This window comes from Carcharhinus amblyrhynchos, chromosome 29 (assembly GCF_965287045.1).
Source record: "Carcharhinus amblyrhynchos chromosome 29, sCarAmb.v2.hapA, whole genome shotgun sequence".
NCBI lineage: Eukaryota > Metazoa > Chordata > Chondrichthyes > Carcharhiniformes > Carcharhinidae > Carcharhinus > Carcharhinus amblyrhynchos.
In genome coordinates, this window is record NC_137352.1 from 24,389,119 (window position 1) to 24,405,750 (window position 16,632).

Consider the following 16,632-nt stretch of genomic DNA (forward strand, 5'->3'; position numbering starts at 1 on the left):
TTTTATTCTTATTTTATGGGTGTCGCTGACTGACCAGCATTTATTGCCCATCCCTAGTTACCCTTGGAGGCAGTTGAACATCAATCATATTGCTGTGACCCTGGAGTCACATATAGGCCAGACAAGGTAAGGACGGCTGATTTCCTTCCCTAAATAAAATCAGATGGGTTTTTCCAACAATTGACAATGGTTTCATGGTCATTAATAGATTTTTAATTCCAGATATTTTATTGAATTCAAATTCTACCAACTGCCACGGGGTTGGATTCGAACCTGGGTCCCCAGTATGTTAGCTGAGTTTCTAGATTAATAGCCTAGCAATAACATCACTGGGCCATCGCCTCCCTTTGCAAAGACCTCCTCACATGGTGTTTTTAATTAGGATGTGGAGATGCTGGCATTGGACTGGGGTAAGCACAATAAGAAATCTCACAACACAAACTAACTGTCCTGGCTGGAGACAATACACATCACTTTAACCTGTGTTTGGCCCTCTCTCCGCTCACATTGTCTATACCTTTAAGACTTGATTAGCTATAAAGACTCACATTCCAATCATTATCCTGTAAATTGAGTTATTGTCTGTATATGACCTGTTTGTGAACACAAGTCCTCACTCACCTGATGAAGGGGCCTGAGACTCCAAAAGCTAGCGCCAAATAAACCTGTTGGACTTTAACCTGATGGTGTGAGACTTCTTTCTGTTTTTAATTAGTTCATCTTTGGTCACTCAGCTGGAGTCTGAAATCCTTCTGAGTTTTGTTTGCTTGTCAAATGTTACTGAGGAGTTCATTATTGATAACAATCAAGTGGATTGTTTTTTGCACAGAGACCTCAACTGGCACAAGGAAGAGAGAAAAACTTCTTCAAAGGTCTGTACTGTCTCCCTTCAAATTCCCTACTCACTGTATAAATTTATAGCATAGTGTCTTACCTTTTCTGAGGGTCTATCAGGTTTCTGAGGCATCCCTTTGAATGTCAAACAAAAAGCAAATGTTAATAAATCTGTGAATAAAGTTAATGCAATTCATGTTATCCATTGATGTATTAGTAATGCATAAACAGATGAAAAATCACCCACTGAGTTTCATGTTGAAAAGATTTTGAGATACTTTAATCTCCTTATCTACAGGTTAAATAATAGAGTATTCTTTAAATCCTGTGGCAGTTTGATGGATGATAACATACAATTTGAGAAGTGGGCTGAATATTTGTGTCTTATTCGAGCTAGCTGCATTTTAGCTTCAAAAATCAGATTCTGATGATAACATCGACCATAATCAAAATGGATCATCCTTTGAACACAGTTCAAAAAAACGAATAGAAGCCAGCCCAGAGCTCTGGTTTCTGTAAAATATATTTCCACACCCATCAGAGGCAGAGTCGTTTCAACTTCCTTCGCTGGCATAGTGGGTAGCACTGCAGGAGGCGGCCATCTGGCCCATTGTGTCTGCACTAGCTCTCCAAACAAGTATCATGGCTTAGCACCTTTTCCCCTTTTTCTAAAAATAATGCAAAACGCTTTACTGGTTTCAATTCTATAGACCAGTTAATTTCTTAGTAACTCCAATATTTTTAATATTTAAAAGCTGTTAAAGTGTATCAAAAATGTATTTTTCTTTATTATTTCACAGAATGTGGGCATCATTCTATTGTCTATTCATAACTCTCCATGACAATGTGGTGGTGAGCTGCCTTCTTGAATAAATCTGAATGACATCCAAACCTAGGTCATTTGAGAGAGCAGTTCAGAGTCAACCACATTCAATCATAGAATCCCTGCAGTGCAGAAAGAGGCCATTCAGCCCATCAAGTCTGCACCAACTCTCCAAAAGAACATCTCATCCAGACCCAACCTGCCCTATCCATGTACCCCTATGCATTTATCATGGCTAATTATCCCAACCTACACATCTTTAGATAAAAAGGGGCAATTTAACATTGCCAATCCACCTAACCTGCACATCTTTGAACAAAAAGGGACAATTTAGCATGGCCAATCCACCTAACCTGCACATCTTTGGACGTTGTTGTGGGTCTGGAGTCAAATATCAATCAGACTCAGTAATGATGGCTGTTTTCCTTTCCTGGAGAACATTAATGACCAGATGGGTTTTTACAACATACAGGGGTTTTTTTTTTGGCCACCATTAAAAATGCTGACTTTTAATTCCAGACTTTAATTAATTGATTAAATTTAAATTCCCCAGCTGTCACGGTGGAATTTGCTCAAACAGAGATTTGAGGATACATGTGACGAGACATATCAGGAAAAGTTAGCTGCACCAATCATCAACACAATTACAATTTTACCAGCAATTAAATGCTGAAATAATCCTCGAGTCCCCTTGAGTAGATTATTTGCCTGCTATGAGCTTACCTGCTGTCTGGCCAATCAGGCACAAGCAGGAAATGAAAATGACAACTTGGAACCTGCGCCTCATCTTTACTGGCTGTTTGAAAATTCGTCAGCAGTGAGACCTTTAAGAAAAGAAAGAACGTTATTGGTTAATTTGTCATATACATTTTGATTACTATGTGAAGAATGCCAAAAAATTCTCGCAAAGAACGGACAAACGTAATTACGTCACAAAAAGATCACAGAGCTTTGAAGCAGGATTTCAATTATTGTATTGAAATATTGAAGCTTGGTGATAAGAGGATTATTTATATAGTGGGTGGGGTTTTATGGCCTCGCTCATCCCGCAACCGTAAAATCCCAACCAAGGTCAACGGACCTTCTCATTATCCGCCCCTTGCCCGCTCCGATTCCCATGGCACTAAAATTCCGGCCAGTATTTCTAAAATTTAAGAGCGTGGATTTCTGTCTTCAAGGCAGGAGTCAGGAATTTTCTTTGCGATCCTCCCTCTGCCTCGGTAGTGCCTGCCTGCCAGCTGTATTTTCATTCTGAGGAGACAGAAGGGTCTGCCATCTCTCAAAAAAATCCAAGGCCGCAATGGATGTCAATAAATGTCAAGATGGCCAAATTAGATGGCCCATTTCCATTCACTAGGATATTGAATTTTATTTATTATTGTCACATGAATTAGTATACAGTGAATAGTATTGTTTCTTGTGCAATATACAGGCAAAACATACTCTTCATATAGTGCATGGGGAGAAGGAAAGGAGAGGGTGCAGAATATAGTGTTAAAGTCATAGCTAGGGGGTAGAGAAAGATCATCTTCATATATTAACCCAGTTATCAATGCAGTTAGTCCCCAATCCCCATCCACCCTCATCCTTCCCATGCCTCTTAGTGTCGGGGGATAAGCAGAGTAAATACATGAGGTTACAGGCGTAGGCCCTGGATGGGATTGTCGTCAGTGCTGCCTTAATGGGTTGAATGGCCTCCCTCTGTACTATAGGATTCTATGACTTCTGGCATCTAACACTAGAGAAGAGGTATTGTTTTATTATTTCTAAGCGTACAGGAATGAGAAACAGAGACAGAGAGACAGCGAGAAACTGAAAAAAATGTTTGCCTGCTTGCAATTCAAGAATTGTTATTCTTTGTTACTGAAGTAGTTAATTTAAATGTTACAGCTCTTCCCTGCCCCACCTAATGAATCCCTGCATCTCATTTATTTCTTTTCTTCCTGGGTGCCACGGTGGTGTCTTTTGCATTTAAAATTCCCAAGGTCAAAGAAAAGCAGTGTGAGAAAAAAAGATAACTGTCCCATGAAATATTCTCCTGCTAGTTGCAAGAATCCACCACAAAATTTTTTTTCTAAATAAGTCCTGTTTTCCAGTTGTCAAGGAGCTGTCAAAACATTTACCCAGCTATGGGTCTGACTCAACTTACAAATTTATCGATATGAATAATACATTACTGCATGTTCATAGTTTAGCATACATAAATTAGGAAATTGGAGATTAATATGTACTGTTAAGGAAACTCCAGATGACATTTTGTTTGGTGATTGAAATTCAGAAAGTATCATTAGCTTTGAATAATGCTGCCCAGAATCAAATCAATCTCACTGTCTCCCAAACTAACGTGATTCGTCAGTAAATATGTTGAAACTGGTTTCTCAAACCCTTCAAACACACCATCAAGCTCATCATCCTTCCTAAATCTCACACATGTCTTGACTTGAGTAAGTTTCACTGTTCCTTTATCTGGGTCTCAGCCATTCTGTTGTCAGGGCAACTAGGTGTGGGCAATAAATCCTCACAACACCCACATCCCATGAATGAAATTTAAATTTTTTTATTTGGGAATCCCGCGTTTAACCATATGGATGGGTACCCAATACCAAATGGAAAATTAGATTTGAAGAACAATATACTTTTATATCAAAATTCTGCCAGCAATTTTTTGACAAACTCAATTAAATTCAGCCGCTCTTCTCCCACCAAAGACCGATCATAGAGTCAAATAATTTTACTTCACTTAAAAAAGAAACAGGAATTTCCATTATGCACAAAGCAGGTAGTTATAAAGCTGTTAGAATAAAGGTTATCTGGCCTACTGCGCACTTTATGTGACCTGTGTATTATCAGACTTTTGAATGGACCTACCTCACACTAAGCTGATCTTTCTCCACAGCCTAGCTATGACTGTAACACTACATTCTGCATTCTCTCTTTTCTTTCTCCCCGATGTACTCTATGAATGGTATGCTTTGTCTGTATTGCACACAAGAAACAATACTTTTCATACTAAAACTGCATACTAATACATGTGACAATAATAAATCAAATCAAATTCGATGGTTTGAGCACATACTATGCAATAATTAAACATGATGCATTTGACAAAGGTGTTAAGGATATGAAGTAGGTGAGCACAGCAATTTAAATTTCATTTGCAACTTAAAGAATCATACAATCCCTACAGTGTAGAAGGAGGCATTCAGCCTGTGCTGACAACAATCCCACCCTATTCCCGTAACTCCACACATTTGCCCTGCTACTTCCCCTGAAACTAAGGGGCAATTTAGCATGTCCAATTAACCTCTTTGGTGTGGGGGAGGAAACCAGAGCACCTGGAGGAAACCCATGGGGCGAAGATGCAAACTCCACACAGACAGTGACCCAAGACCAAAATTGAACCCAGGTCACTAGTACTGTGAGGCAGCAGTGCTAACCACTGTGCTACAATCTGTTTGCGAACTATTCACAAGTATCCTCAAAAATATTTTCAAGGACAGTTTACCAAGATACATGAGAGCTCATTGAAAAGCCACACTGATGTATCATCCCACCGTGAGAAAAATAAAAAGTAATTTGCCCAATCGCAAGATCTTCACACAGAGATGTGCACTAGGTTTACGAAAAAGCTCACACAATTAAAGGTAATTTGAACCTTTTCTTATTTGTGCACACAAATTTGTGCAATGGAAGAGAGAGGGAAAGAGAGACCAATAAAGACTGTTAATGCTGGATGTGATGGGCTGCAGTATGATATCGGGAACATAGGAAATAGGGATATAGGACTTCACAGTGGTTGAGGCCATTCGGTCCCTCAGGCCTGCTCTGTCATTCGATAAGGTCATGGCTGATCTGGTTGTGATCTCAACTCCACTTTGCTTGACTCCCCTGTCTATCAAAAATCTCTCTCACCATACCTTGAATAAATTCGATGACCCAGTTTCCACTACTTTTTGGGGAAGAGAATCCCTCAGACTGAGAGAAAAAAATTCTCATTTGCACCTTCTCTGTGTGCCCCCTGGTTCAAGTTTCCCCCACAAGGAAACACCATTCTGTTATCCACCCTGTCAGGCCCCTCAGGATGTTTCAATAAGATCGCCTCTCACTCTTCTAAACTCCATGGATACAGTTCCAGCCTGTTCACTCTTTCTTCATAAAATAATCGCTTCATCCCTGTTCCCTCAGCTGCTTGCTTTTTTTAATTCATTTGTGGCACATGAGTGTCGCTGGCTGGCCAGCATTTATTGCCCATCCCTAGTTGCCCTTGGAGATCAGTGGAGAGTCAACCACTTTGCTGTGGCTCTGGAGCCACATGTAGGCCAGGCCAGGTAAGGATGGCAGATTTCCTTCCTTAAAAGGACATTAGTGAACCAGATAGGCTTTTCTGACAATTGACAATGAACAAAGAACAAAGAAAGTTACAGCACAGGAACACGCCCTTTGGCCCTCCAAGCCTGCACTGACCATGCTGTCTGACTTAACTAAAAAGAACAAAGAAAATTACAGCACGGGAACAGGCCCTTTCATTGTCATAAGTAGATCTTAATTCCAGATATATTTTATTGAATTCAAATTCCAAAATCTGCCATGGTGGGATTCAAACCCAGGTCCACAGAGCATTAGCTGAATTTCTGGATTAAATCGTCTAGCGATAATTCCACTATCGCCTTCACTCGTAGAGCAATTATATATTTTTTTCAAATAAGGACACCAAAAACGCCTACAATCTGTCGCCTCACCAAGCTGCAGTAAACCTTCTCTATCTCTCTCAGTCGGCAAGCAGGAAATTGCAGCCCACCTGACATTATGATATCATCAATTAACAAGAATTTGAGATAACTGTTATTACCTGCTGGATTTTTCAAACCTTGGACAGGAAAATGTTTCGGGATGAATTGTGGTAGCGATGATAAGATGGTTCAAGAAAGGCTTGCTACTGGGATCATGATTGCATGTGTCTGCTAGTGACTGCATGCGGTAGTCCCTGTATGTTTTTTTTTGGACTTTGTTTCTTAATTTTTGAGCCTTCCACATAAAAGGAGAGATTGGGAGAGCAGGGAGCCTTCAAATCTTTCACTGTGACCGACTCTCTGTGCAATCTCTCATCACACCACTCTTATAACCCCTCTGCTCCACGACATCCAGTCTGGACTCCCAATTAGACAGACAATCCCTCTTTGCACCACGAATTGAGCAGCTTCCTACCAAATTGCCATTAATTGGCTGTCCGATGTTTAATTAGCAGAGGTAAAAAAGCCGGGGTGGAGGGGATGGGAACAAGCAGGCCATTCACTTTCTGTTTCATCTGCCTCAACCCACGGAAAATCCAGCCCTAAGTCTCATTTCTGAACTTTGCAAGACATTGACAGCAGTTTGAAGGAGTCAATGGTCGACTGAAAGCCAGTAAGTTTGATGTCCAAATTCAAAAACAGTGACAGTACACAACAGTATAGCTCTATTATCCTAATTTCAGACACACATAAAATGATGAATATTAAGAAATATCTGTGCAAGATTTAGAGAATCACAGGCTTTCATGTGTCTAATCTGTAGACAACAATCTTGCAGATGAGCAAAATTCAGCAGATAAACATCCTGTTTGTCCAATCTGCTTGGTTTATTTTCAGAAATGAAAATTGGACTGAGTCTTACTGTGTTGCCCATAGTGACTTTCAAAACATGATTAATTTAGCCCAAAATAGAAGAAATTTGGAGCACAAGTGATGTTGATAATTAGTGGAAAGATTGGTGCAGACTCGATGGGCCGAATGGCCTCCTTCTGTATTACAGTATTTCTATGATTGTTCATAATAGGCATGGGAAGGTACGAGATAGGGAGATAACATTATCCTCCTGAATTGCATCATCCAGGAAGAAGTGTGGCATCATTCATAACTTCCTTTTTTTTCCAAGTATATTGCTAATTTGGGTACAAGATCTCTGTGCAAAATAATCCAATTTGCAAATGCAGACTGGGAGAAAGAATGAAGTCACAAACATTACCAAGCATGTTAACTAGCAAATGAAAGTCAGTTAAACATTGGTGGATGTAGTTAAGGCAGGTAAGTGTGAAGTATTGCACATACATACAAGGATGAAATTGAAAGGGATCTAATAGTTTTAGGGGACTTAGGACAGGATTTTCTGGCTGCGCTCACCCCAAGATCATAAAATCCTTCCCGAGATCAATGGTCCATCCCTCACACACTACAATTCATAAGAACATAAGAACAAAAGAAATAGGAGCAGAAGTAGGCCATCTAGCCCTTCGAGCCTGCCCCGCCATTCAATAAGATCATGGCTGATCTGTCGTGGCTCAGTTCCACTTTCCCGCCCTCTCCCCATAACCCTTAATCCCCTCTCTTATCAAGAACCCATCAACCCGCTTCTTAAAAATATTTAGCGAGGCAGCCTCCACCACTTCAATGGGCAGAGAATTCCAGAGATTCACCACCCTTTGAGTGAAGAAGTTCCTCCTCAACTCCGCTCTAAACCACCCCCCTTTATCTTGATGCTGTGCCCCTAGTCCTACTGTCTTTTTTGAGCGGGAAGATTCTCTCCACCTCTATCCTATCCATCCCATTCATCATCTTATACGTCTCAATGAGATCTCCCCTCATTCTTCTAAACTCTAACGAGTACAAGCCTAGTTTATTCAGCCTCTCCTCATAGCTCAACCCCCTCAACTCCGGTATCAGCCTAGTAAACCTCCTCTGCGCTCCCTCCAAGGCCAAAATATCCTTGCGCAGGTGCGGCGCCCAAAACTGCACACAGTACTCCAGCTGCGGCCTCACCAATGCCCTATACAGCTGCAGCAAGACCTCCCTACTTTTATATTCAATCCCCCTCGATATGAAGGCCAGCATCCCATTCGCCTTCCTGACCACCTGCTGCACCTGCAAGCTGGGTTTTTGCGACTCATGCACAAGGACCCCGAGGTCCCTCTGCACCGTCGCCTGCTGCAGTTTTTCGCCCTGTAAGTAATAGTCCTTCCTACCATTCTTCCTACCAAAGTGGACCACCTCACACTTGCCAACATTAAATTCCATTTGCCATTTCCTGGCCCATTTGCCCAGCCTATCTAGATCCTTCTGCAGACTCTCCACACCCTCCGCACAATTTGCCTTTCCCCCAATCTTGGTGTCATCAGCAAATTTCGACACCCTACACTCGGTTCCCTCCTCCAGATCATCTATATAAATGGTAAATAGCTGAGGCCCCAGCACCGACCCCTGGGGCACTCCACTAGTCACCATCCGCCAATCCGAATAGCACCCATTGACCCCCACTCTCTGCCTCCTATTTGACAACCAATCCTCTATCCACGCTAACACCCTACCCCCAACTCCATGTCCCCTGACCTTCTGCAATAACCTCTTGTGAGGTACCTTGTCAAACGCCTTCTGAAAATCCAGAAAGACCACATCCACCGGCTCTCCTCTATCCACTGCCCTAGACACATCCTCATAGAACTCCAGTAAATTTGTCAGACACGACTTCCCTTTAATGAAACCGTGTTGCGTCTGCCCTATCAAGCAATTCCCTTCAAGATGCCTCGCAATTTCCTCCTTAATGACGGACTCTAACATTTTACCTACCACAGACGTTAAACTAACCAGCCTATAATTCCCCGCCTTTTGCCTGGCACCCTTCTTAAACAACGGCGTAACATTAGCCGTTTTCCAATCTTCCGGCACTTCCCCGGAATCCAGCGACGTCTGGAAAATAACCACCAAGGCATCCACTATAACCTCTGCCATTTCTTTCAGAACCCTTTCAGAATTCCCGTGGCGGGCGGAATGAGAAAATTCCACCTTCGAGGTTTGGCTCAGATCAAGCCAAAGGTAAGGTGCAATTCCCTTACTTGTCAGCTTCAATCTTGTGTCTGTCCCTTGAGGGGACCATGAATTAGATTAATTTTGAATTCAGTTTTTGGAGCAAGCAAGGACATCAATGGACAAATATGAATTTGCTTTGTAACTAAAAGAATGGAGTATTTTTTTTAATAGAGGCAACTTAGAGCAGTGACCAACACTATTACAGGACATAGATGTTATAGTTGGGTAGTGCAGCATGGTGGCACTGTGATACACATTGCTGCCTCACAGCGCCAGGAATCTGGATTCGATTCCAGCCTTGGGTAATGTGTGAAGTTGTACATTCTCCCCGTGTCTGTGTGGGTTTCCTCCAGGTGCTCCAGTTTCCTCCCACAGTAAAAGATGCACAGGTTAGGATGATTGGCCATGCTTAATTGTCTCTTAGCATCAGGGGGAATAGCAGGGTAAATGCATGAGATTACGCGGATAGAGCCTGGGTGGGATTGTTATCAAGTGCAGGCTTGATGGGCAGAATGTCGTCCTGCTGCACTGTCAGGATTCTGTGAATACAAATCAGAAGAAATGATGATCTAAGCAGATTGGGTGAACACTTTCCCTGTTCTAGTCGCTGAAAAGCAATAGAGACAGTGCAGAGAAGAACTGAACATGTGTGTCTCAGCTCAAAGTAAAGACCGGAGATCTCCAGTAATTGTTTGTAGGTCTCGAGATTTGGACTTTTAAACCCAGAGAAAAGGTACCTCAAAGCTAATCATAAAATTAGACATTGGTACATTTTGTGGAAAAGATTAAGATAATATTTTAGATTTAACCAGTCGAATTAGGAAAATGTGGCACAGCTTTAAATTAGCAAACAGTAACTACCATGGATTGCAGTGTATAAGTTACCTGGCATTTAACTGACCCTGTTTTTCAGCACCAAAATACATGTTAAGACCTAAACTCAACATATAAATCAACCCCTATCTTTCAGCTCATTAATGCACATTTAGGTCAATATTGGTTTTCAGAGGCACTTTTTCAGCTCACAAATACTTGCTTAGGGTGATCGTAGAAACCCTATAGTACAGAAGGAGGTAATTTGGCCCATCAAGTCTGCACTGACCACATTCCCACCTAGGCCCTACCCCCATGTCCCTACCTATTTACCCGCTAATCCCCCTAACCTACGCATCTCAGGACACTAAGGGGCAATTGTAGCACGGCCAATCAACCTAACACGCACATCTTTGGACTGTGGGAGGAAACCAGAGCACCCGGAGGAAACCCATGCAGACACAAGGAGAATGTGCAAACTCCACACAGACAGTGACCCAAGCTGGGAATCGAACCCAGGTCCCTGAAGCTGTGAAGCAGCAGTGCTAGCCACTGTGCTACCGTGCCGCCCCTAAGGCAATGTTCACCTTAGAACCTGAAGCATGGGAACAAATAGCAGAATACGAGAATATTGTCAAGAAAATGCACGGGAGTTTAAGATGCACCCACGCAGTTCAAAATATTGGCCAGCTGGTTCACATCTTATTCTCAGAGTTTAAGTCAAGCCCTGTTTTTGAATGGATTGTCCAAAGCTTCAGAGTGTGACTTAATATTTATTTATTAGTGCCACAAGTAGCCTTACATTATCACTGCAATGAAGTTACTGTGAAAATAAGTCCCCTAGTTGCCACAGTCCGGTGAGTTTAACACAGTCAATGCACCTAACCAGCGCCTCTTTCTGACAGTGGGAAGGGTACTGGGGCACCCAGAGGAAAACCCATGCCGACACGGAGAGAATGTGCAGACTCTGCACAGACCTAAGCCGGGAATCAAATCCGGTTCTCTGGCGCTGTGAGGCAGCAGTGCTAACCACTGTGCCACCGTGCCAACCTTCACAATTTGATTGATATCAATATCAAAACACTTTTTTTCAGACAAAGAGTAATCAACATTCAAAATAGACAAGAGGACAGAGGCCAAGTTGCAACAGTGCAGGATTATCCAGACAGATGTTTTGTGATGGGCTCAATAGCCTTCCTCATCCATAAGTATTACATTTCCTACTCTTCAAAATCCTTCAGATCTTAGAGGTTGGAACATGTACTGCTTGAAGGGAAGGACATCGCAGTTCAGAAATGGAAAACAGTCCACTTTCTACAGCTCGTTAAAAAAAATCACATCGTTCCATGTCAGAGTACAGCAGAGCAAAGCTTCCTTTATAATGGGCTAACAAGGAAGTGCTCTGGCTTAGCTACAAAGCATCACCATGAATGCAGATGTAGCAACGTCCTTTGCCTGATATTTCTAGTGATACCATAAACGTGTTCTTTCAAAAGGTTTAGCGAAGATATGTAACAGCAAAACTTAAACACTGTGTTGTAACTACATACAGGGACCAGAGGAATTCTTACTCCCCAGTGTGTGAACCACAACCTGAGAGTACAGCAATGCCCCACCCCCTTGCAAAGCAAACATTCCAGTTACCATGAACCATCTTTAAAGTAGCCCATGTGTGCTAAATTGGATGTCTTGTGTGCAATAGGTTCACATCCTCACATGATTAGTTTGCTTAACTAGGCTGGGAGGTCAATAAGAACTCAATATATCAGTCTCAGGATCCCAGAGCACTCATGACGTAGGTTGCACTCCCAAGCTCTGAGTTTGTAAAGCAACATTTATTCAGAATTATATTTGATATTACGTACTTCCTTCTAGTTCCTCCAACAGATATTGCACTCAGGTGGGCATGACTCATTTTGAGAGTGAGTATCAACAACTTGGTCAACTGTAGAAAATGTTACAGCCAAGCCATATCTTTGGCTCATCTGCAGTGACACAGGGACAGCATGAGTCATTGAATAGAAATTAGGAGTAAGATCCCAAGACCAAGTTGCTGGAGGTGATCCAGTTGCTTAGGAAAGTCAGCCACCACACCACATACAAAGAACTCAGTTAAGGAAGTTCCGTGAGACAGCGATAGGACTAAGAAACAAAATGGGCATCGTTTTTTTCCCCATAAAATCATAGAATCCCTACTGTACAGGAGGCCGCCATTTGGCCCATCAAGTCTTCACAAACCACAATCCCACCTCACAACACCCCGTATTTAGTCCTCTGAAACTAAGGGGCAATTTAGCATGGCCAGTCCACCAATCTTTGGATTGTGAGAGGAAATCAGAGGAAACCCACGCAGACACAGGGAGAATGTGCAAACTCTATACAGTCACCCGAGGCCTGAATTGCCACCATGAGGCCACTGTGTTGCCCTGTTCTTTTCGTTCTATTCCCTGAAGTAACTTTGCATTCATCTTGCAGGTTCTCTCACTGGGGAAAAGGAGTAGAGGAGCTTACTGAGTTAAAAGTTGCAGTCACTATTTGACTCCGTACCATCATAAGGTAGCACGTTGATGCCAAAGTCAGCAATAGCCTCGGGCTACTTTCGTTAACTTATTGAAATCTAAAGTTTTATTCAGCCAACATTGAAAGAAGAACACAAGTTTGCTCATGGGAAGAAACAGGATTTGCAACACTTAAAAGGAAAGTGGAAATAATTTTCTTGGAACCATTTTAACAGAGAAAAGGTTGGGATATTCAATAATGAATACACACTCGCAAACATAGAAAATATCAAGCCTGGGCTTGTTTGAAAGTTAGATTAGTTCAAGTTTCACAGGTTGGAAAAAAAAACAACAGTCTACACATGCAGCACTGTCAGGTACAGTCCCGATGTTAAGTCAGTCCGAGTTAAGTCTGTCCGAGGCCAGAACTCTCCATTCACCTGACGAAGAGGGAGTTCCCTCGAAAGCTTTTGGGTTTACTATCAAATAAATCGGTTGGACTAAAACCTGGTGTTGTCAGACTTTTTACTGAGGTACAGTCCCTGCAGCTAAAAAGGGCAGTGCTCCGTTAATGGGCTAAACACCACACTCTTGCACCTTACTGAATGCTGCAGGGCCCTTGCGCATATCATCGGCTGTCTGATAAAGAACATAGGCATAGTTTGTTTTGGGAAAGATGTAGTCCAGGTTTAAGTGGCTGGCAAGAGAAAACAAATCTGTTGATCCTTTTTAATCTATGATTAATGAGTCGCTAACACTTTCCCAACATCTGTACTAACAAGAATAAAGCCAACACTTCTGAAAAAACTAAATGCATCATGAAGATTTGATGCTTCATATTAACATGTGCTTGACCCATCTTTATTGCTCCCCTGTAATACTACGCTCATATCACAACCAGCTACTATTATGTGGAGAGGAAAGAGACATTATCATTTCTACAGACAAAACAAAACATAAAACTGAAAAGCTTATATAATACAGCTTTTCTCTTATTATATAAAAAAGCAAATAAAATTCTAATATCATAAAATCATAGAAATACACAGCACAGAAATCCATTGTTAATATTCTATCGCTTTAGGCAATTTCTCTGTACTTTTTCTGTATCTTCGGAACTGATACATTTTTAAATGATTACCCCAAAATCATTTTGGAAGTTAGTTAATCTCCATCCAACACAGTACATTCCACATCAAATCAATATGCCACTTAAAAAAAAGTTCTGGTGTTACCTCTGCTGACTGAAATCTCTATTCTATAGTTATTGACCCATACGTAGAATACCTACAGTGCAGAAGAGTTCCTTGGTAATGTAAATTATAAATTTTAGGCTTTTCACAGTTTTTTCAATGTATTAGGAATATATTCTTTCATATAATGTTTGCTTATTGTAGGTAAGTTGGGTATAGGAACAGAATGATTGACAGTGTTAGCTTATGATAGGGGAGTTGAACGTAGGAACAGGAGGATCTGTTGGTATGCACAGAAATCTTTAAATGTAATTGGGCAAATTGAGAAGATTGTTTAGGTATAAAAGATGCGGGACCTTCAAAAATATACAGATGGGGGTGAGATTTTATGTCCCCCTGTAGCGTGTTTTTGAGTGGGGGAGGGGGGGAACCCTCCATAGGCCGGCGGTGCAATCTTTTGTTCCTGTTGATACCTCCAGGGTTTTGCATACCTGAATCCTCTGCCATACAGGAACATATCGCGAGGGATGTCCGGTGGGGGGAGGGAGTATGTTGTCATCAGTAGACAGGACCGGATAATCCCACTGGTGGGAAGGGTCAGAAAACTTTGGCCTTCGAGTACAAAAGCAGGGAAACTGCCAGGGGAGGTAGTGGAAGTGGATACGATAGTGAGTTTTAAGGGGCATCTGGACAAATACATGAATAGGATGGGAATAGAGGGATATGGCCTCCGGAAGAGTAGGGGGTTTTAGTTCAGTCGGGCAGCATGGTTGGTGCAGGCTTGGAGCGCCAAAAGGGCCTGTTGCTATGCTGTAGTTCTCTTTGTTCCACAATGCAGAAGAGGCTATTTGGCCCATCAAGTTTGCACTGACTCTCTGCGACAGATTACCTTACCCAAGCCTGCCTAATCCCTTTAACCCCATACATTTAACATGGCTAATTCATTTAATCTACACATTTTGGGACACTAAGAGGAAATTTAGCGTGGCCAATCCATCTAACCTGCACATCTTTGGTGCGTGGGAGAAAACTGGAGCACCAGAAGGAAACCCATGCAGACAGAGGGCCAATTATTGGACCATTTTAGTTCATTAACCCTTGTGAGCAACTTTTAGTTGAAGCAACATGAGACTTTTGCTAAGTTCAGTGCAGCTTCAGGAATCACATGAAACTGCGACAAGAACAAAGACATATTCATAATCTAAGAAAATGCACTGTAGATTACATAGTTGTCAGTGAAACTTATTCTGATTGAAGTTTTCCCTTGAACTCATTTTTTTTTGTTTCCAGGCACATTTTAGAATGTGGATTGGAAGAGGAAGAAGATTTTGCTTTTCCCTTACAAGCAGGACAAAAATGCAGTGCCCGTCTTACCTTTTGTTCTGCCCTCAGGTGGAGTGCTTGTTCAGAGCTTGTTCAATGCTCACTCTCGGTGCAAACTGATGATAGATCAGTGCTTACCTGCACCTATATGTCTGGATTTGGGTGGGGCGCTGAGAGGAGTGTCTTATATTCTCTTGCTGTATTTACGCAAACTTGGGACACACACTCATTTTTTTTAAAGTATCAGTCTGTTGTCAGAGCCTCACCTTGACTGAGTGCCATTGTGCAATTTTAAACCATGAAGATGACCTTTAGTACAAAATGTTGAACAATACCGTCAAAAGAAATTGGAGTTTCAGTAACTTGTCTTTCACTGAGGTGTGGCCAAGAAGAACCTGTTGAGCTGTGGAACAGATTTCTCAGTGCACTCATTGGAATTTCTAAACTTAAAAAAAAAGCCCAAGAGCTCAACCTTTCCTCCTCCACTTTGCTCCATAAGCAGGGTGGGGACTTCTGTGCACCTTCTGGATATCCCTTAGAAACTGACAGCATTTCTGCCTCAGAAAACATCAATCAACGGGAGACTGTTGCCCTGGCCTCTGGGAGAGAACTGTACCAGCATGAAGGTGAAGAATTACGATAACAGGCCTTAGGGGCATATCACAGCAGGAGTAAGAGATGTGTGAGGTGCTAAAAATAAAATCATTGTGGAAAAGACACTGATATACAAAATATCAATTCATTAATCAACATCCGCATTTTCCCTGATTTATTTTTGGGTGCTTTAAAGAATCTGTTTTGTGGCATCAGCTAGCAAGTTCTTTAGCAAAGATAGTAAGGCCTCAATTTTCTCACTGGCATCCAGATCACCAACAACCTGACCTGGTCCCTCCATGCCAACATTATAATTAAGAAAGCCCACTGCCTCTGCTTTCTCAGGACGCTAAGGAAATTTGGCATGTCCGCTACCACTCTCACCAACTTTTACAGATGCACAGTAGAAAGCATTCTTTCTGGTTGTCTCGCAGCTTGGTATGGCTTCTTCTTTGTCCAAGACTGCAGGAAAATACAAAGAGTCGTGAACGAAGCCTGGTCCGTCATTCAAGATGTGGAGATGCTGGCGTTGGACTGGGGTAAACACAGTAAGAAGTCTCACAACACCAGGTTATAGTCCAACCAGTTTATTTGATAGTAAACCCACGAGCTTTCAGAAACGCTGTTCCTTTGTCAGGTGTGTGGAAAGTTCTGATCAGAGAAGGGTGTATAACGGCAATCACAGTTCACAGAATACTGATTAGAATGTGAGTCTT

The 16,632-nt window shown here is 41.9% G+C and overlaps 1 protein-coding gene across 1 annotated transcript in view; it reads right to left on the bottom strand.

Moving 5' to 3' along the window:
* LOC145359830 (otoancorin-like) overlaps window positions 1-15,460 on the bottom strand; it is a 96,232-nt gene extending 80,772 nt beyond the window's left edge. The window contains exons 1-3 of the mRNA XM_080214615.1: window positions 15,374-15,460; window positions 2,381-2,481; window positions 935-969 (exon numbers count right to left, since the gene is read on the bottom strand). Of these exons, the coding sequence (XP_080070741.1) occupies window positions 935-969; window positions 2,381-2,444 (99 nt within the window). The 5' untranslated portion in view covers window positions 2,445-2,481; window positions 15,374-15,460. The remainder of the gene's footprint in view (window positions 1-934; window positions 970-2,380; window positions 2,482-15,373) is intronic.
* Window positions 15,461-16,632: the final 1,172 nt, after the last annotated feature.